The 4,789-nt window shown below is 41.5% G+C and overlaps 1 protein-coding gene across 1 annotated transcript; it reads right to left on the bottom strand.

Annotated features, from left to right (window-relative positions):
• Positions 1–983: 983 nt before the first annotated feature.
• On the bottom strand, positions 984–3,188 carry RPL22L1 (ribosomal protein L22 like 1). The gene is made up of 4 exons (XM_072142820.1): positions 3,049–3,188; positions 2,087–2,191; positions 1,389–1,510; positions 984–1,147 (listed from the first exon to the last, which is right to left on the bottom strand). The coding sequence occupies exons 1-4, from the start codon at positions 3,055–3,057 to the stop codon at positions 1,006–1,008; spliced, it is 378 nt and encodes a 125-aa protein (XP_071998921.1). The 5' UTR covers positions 3,058–3,188; the 3' UTR covers positions 984–1,005.
• Between the last annotated feature and the right edge of the window lie 1,601 nt (positions 3,189–4,789).

Raw genomic sequence — 4,789 nt, 5'->3', positions numbered from 1 at the left:
TACACATTCTCAGTGGATAAATTACCAGAATGTGCCACAAAGTTCGATACCCAATGTCTGAGTCTACCAATAGCTATGATTAAAACTTTTAAAGTTCTAACTTTAAAACCCCAACCCTTTTTTCTCCTCACGGTACCATTGCGATGTTAACGGTGTGAAATTTAATTTTTTTTCTTATCTTCTCAAGGCTGCTGGACTCAACTTCCATGTATACCAATACCCCATATGAAGTGGTAAATTGCTGTATGGGCACACACCATGGCATTGAATGGAATGTGTGCCATGTACTTTACTAGATGTATATAGGAGATGTTGGTGTTTAAGAGACTTTTCCCCAATAAAAGTAAATTAAAAAAAAAAAAGTTAAACTATTTTCAACCTTTCAGGTTGGCTTGAACAAGAATTCCTCTGATCGCTTGCTCAAGCTGTAATTCACCTAAAGAAAGTGTCATGCGGATGGGAATATTCATTTGAAAAGCCCCTTACATGCTGCAGTGCTGCATGACCATAGCATGAAAGGGGTGAACACCCGATATCAAGGGAATCTCTGGCAGGCTTTAGCAGTGCTATACAGATGACACCCGGAGCTGCTGCCACAGTCGCTGTTCAGGAGTCGCTGTCAGAAGCTGGACGTAGAAGTATGTCGCGTGTCGGCAAGGCAGTGCTGACCATGACGTACTACTACCTTAATTGTTGGAAAGGGGGCAAGACCATTTGTTTTACATATAAAATATATTACTGAAAATATCCTTTAGTTACCCTTCTGTTACTTCCACAGAAAAAACTACTTTGAATTTTGCGGTCAACTATCCACCTAAATATTGGGACACCATGTCCATTGAAACCACTTGGGGAAAAAAAATGTTCATTAACCAGGTAAACTACAAAACTGAAACCTGACAATAGTGTATTCTGCAGTACAACTGAGCAATTTAGATTAAGTATTTACAGGATAATTTACAAAACAAAATATTTTTTATAAATCTCTTTATTGGTTAAAGACATTTATTCTTCTGATTCAGACTCGTCATCTTGGCTGATCTGGAAGTAGCGAAGTTCATAGGTCTCCTTGTCAGAAGCAACCACACGTAACCAGTCACGCAAGTTGTTCTTTTTCAGGTATTTTTTGGTAAGGTATTTAAGGTACCTAAAATTAATAGACGAAGTTACTTAAATGCCATAATTGTCAAATATTTACAAATAAGCTAGAAATCTTTCTTAGAGCTGCAAGTGTGACGACTACTTTTAACAGAAGTACTCATATTAGTTCCATCTTAGGTCATCTCATCAATAGGTCTTCCTTTTAACATAGATACATAAAGTGGATCTAACAACAAGATAGATTAGAAACTAATCAAATATTTAGTATTTGAATGAAGCGTGCATACCTTTTAGAAAACTGCTTCTCAGATGCCACATTTATCTTGTTCTTTGTCCGTTCAATGTGAACAATGTTTCCGAGGTTTCCAGTTTTACCATTTACTTTCACCTTCTCCTTCAGAAACTTCTCCTGTTTTACAAAAACAAACATGTAGACACTAGGGAAGGAAACCCTAGGTACAAACTAGGGAAGAGAACCCTAGTTACAGAACACGTTAAGAACAATGTTCAGCTGTGATCTGATGCAAGAACAAATAAGCCTGTTCTGCAGATTATTGCAACAGCTAATTTAAGCTTAAGACTCAAATTTTTCCAGTTAGGCCAAGTTCACACCACTCTTTCCTTAATATTGGTTATCAGACTAATTTAAACAAAAGCTTATCCTTTGATTTTAATGGACTTCATAACCATTACTTGTGGTTGGACTAAAACCACCAATTGTTTTAGTGATGGTTCATAAGGCCCAAATGCAAGTGTGCATTGAGCCTCAGAGGCAAGTTATCCTCGCCCATAGCTAGATGTACCTGACAAACGCCAGTGGTGTGAACTTAACCTTGTAGTGTTGTCACTTCTACTTATTCCTCTGGATCGAACTTTTATGTTTATGCGCGTTAAATACTAAAAAAAAAAACCTACTTCATTGATGAGCGCTCCAACACCCTTTATAGCGGTATGCACACAAGACTACAATATTATAAGTACTTACAAAGTTGACTGAATCAAAGATTCCATCTTCCACAGGATGGGTGAGATCCAGGGTGAACCTCCAGGCTTTCTTTGATTTTCTTTCCTTCTGCACCTTTTTAACTTTCTGTATAAAGAAATAGTTCAACACGCAATTTATAACTAAAATCACCATCTCCTCACCACCTCCCAAACATGTATAAGCAGGGGCCAGTAGACTGGGATTTCTGGAATTTATAGCAAATCATAGAATTAAGTCTACAGGGAAGGCGAGCGTTACACTTTACAAAAAGGTATGCATTTTAAATGTACCTTTGGTTACTTAAGGGAAAAAGATGCAGCTTCTGTGCCATTTTTACCCTTCCAAACTTGCTAACAGAAGGCCTTTCAAAGGTGACAACTCAAGTTAAAGGGACTTTCCCACAAAGGAAAGTTTGGATAGGGCCTAACGTGCTGATCAGTGGGTTCCCCATGCCAAGACCCCCAAAGATTGCTAGAAGGAGGGGGTCCGTCTGACCCCTCGTCGCTCTGACAGACTAATGAGCAGGCAGCTGCATATATCCGTTGTGCTCCAATAATCTCTATGCAGTTGGCGGAGATCGGCGAGCCTTCCCCTGCTGCTCCAAATATGTGACTGGCCGCTGATAACCCCACTAATCAGCAAGTTAGGCCTTAATTCTCATTTGTGGGGAACCCCCTTACAGTTTCACATGATTCACCACAGCAGATGTAGTCTGTAAAACACGCAGACTTCTGGACATGATCCCAACAGGATCTTATTACAAGTCCACATATGAGCCCAGTGCCCTAGGGAGGCCATGGAGTGACACAAGGAGAGGCCCGGGCAGACAGTCACACATCACTATTCCACTTCCCCGCTGTTATTATAGACAAGTCCCCCGATATAACACTCTGACACACACGGCCTCTACTATTAGTCACACATGCCGGTACCGGACACTAAGCGCCGCGCAGGACACTCACCGGCGCCATCTTCTCAGTGAGTAGCCGTGCGTAAAGAGGGCGTGCCAGGCGACTGCCGGGACCTATATACAGGCGCTGACGTCACCGCGCAGACTGAAGACGCACGTGTGTACGTCACTTCCACTGTGCCCGGCCGCATGGTGCTGACTCAGACAGTGTGATGATTAATCCGGGGGAGGGTGGGGCTCAAGTAACGGGCTCATGTCTGCCTGCCAGCAGTGCGCGCGGCTGTGCCCGGAGTCCATGTAATGGAGGCTGCACCTTGTGGTGCTCAGACACGTGGCTCCATTACATGTGCGTGTTCTCAGCCTGTACCGCTCATGTATACAGACGTATGTGACGTCATACACGTGGCTGTATTACATGCGTGTATGATCCTATACTGTACCTATCAGCTATAGGGGCTGTGGCTATATTACATGTATGTACATTCATACGTTTCCATACATGTTTATACAGAACTGCACCTGCATACATGTATGTACAGTGATAACTCCCCATACATGTGTATGAACAGTTATGTGACGTAGCAGGGGCTCCTAGCATAGCAGAGAAGTCTATTAGATATTAGTTATCCTTTCTGAAGATCCGGGATACTTTCAGGTCTCAGTCCTCTCTTTCCTGTTATGGACAGCTTTTGCTATTGTAGGAAGGTTTCTTTGACACATGAGAATCACTTAACATATAACATTTTTGTAACATTGGATAAAAAGCATAATCACAAGCTTTAAAAATGGTCTCCTAGAGGGGTGATCTCCTTAAAGATTGTGGATAAAATGCATCATTTCTAATATATATGGAACTGCAATGTGTCACAGGATACCTTGTCTGCAGCAGGGCGCATTCACAGGATCCGTTGCGTCGTGTATTTTTGCTGTGTTTTTTTTTTACGCATTCCAAAGGCTTCCACCTGGAGCGCATGCTATGGTTACATTGTGTATCCACTGCATTTGTTAAAACGTAATGTAACCTCAGCATGTGAACACGATTCAAGCCTTTGGAATGCTTAAAAACACTATGCATTGTGTGAACGCGGCCACGGGGGCTGCTGTGTAGAAGAGGTCTCGCTTATATTTATAAAATAACCTTTTAATTCTAAAGCATGAAAGAGTCCGAAGCAATAACCTATCAGTGCAGCTTAGTTCAAACAGGTAAAGCAGTCCACATCAAATTCTGTGTTATACTCATGCTACATATGTATTGTTAAAGAGTTCTGACCCTGACCCATTTGAAAGTCAACGCCGTGAACTCTTTGTCATGTTCATTCCTGAAATACTTTTGCTGTGTGACATGCATTATCTTACTTAAATAGGACTGATCCATTAGGGAATAACACTGTCCCACATTTATCAAAACTAGTGCATTGGGTACTACATGCAATTTGCCTGTGGAGTGTGCAGAGTGCACCAACTTCATCAAAACTGGTGCAGGGTCTTCATAAATGTGGCGCCCCTGACACCGCTTGGGAAATGGGCACCATTTATCATAAACATTGGCAAAACACATGTGTTAAAAAAAAGCAAGTGTAAAGGGGGCCTTAGCCTCCACCTACATTTTTCTTTGTGGTACATTTGGGTAACATTTCATCCCCACATAAGTGAAGCATGCACACACTCCATATGAAAACTTGATTCATCAGAAAATTGCCTTGTTTCATAATCCAATTTTGCCTACTGTAGGAGCTTTTAGCAGTGTGTCTGTGTCTATTATTATTATCATTAATAGTGGCCCACTAAGGTCC

This window comes from Engystomops pustulosus, chromosome 3 (assembly GCF_040894005.1).
Source record: "Engystomops pustulosus chromosome 3, aEngPut4.maternal, whole genome shotgun sequence".
Classification (NCBI taxonomy): Eukaryota; Metazoa; Chordata; class Amphibia; order Anura; family Leptodactylidae; genus Engystomops; species Engystomops pustulosus.
The sequence above is the reverse complement of the archived record's forward strand: the minus strand, read 5'-3'. Positions and strand labels throughout refer to the sequence as shown.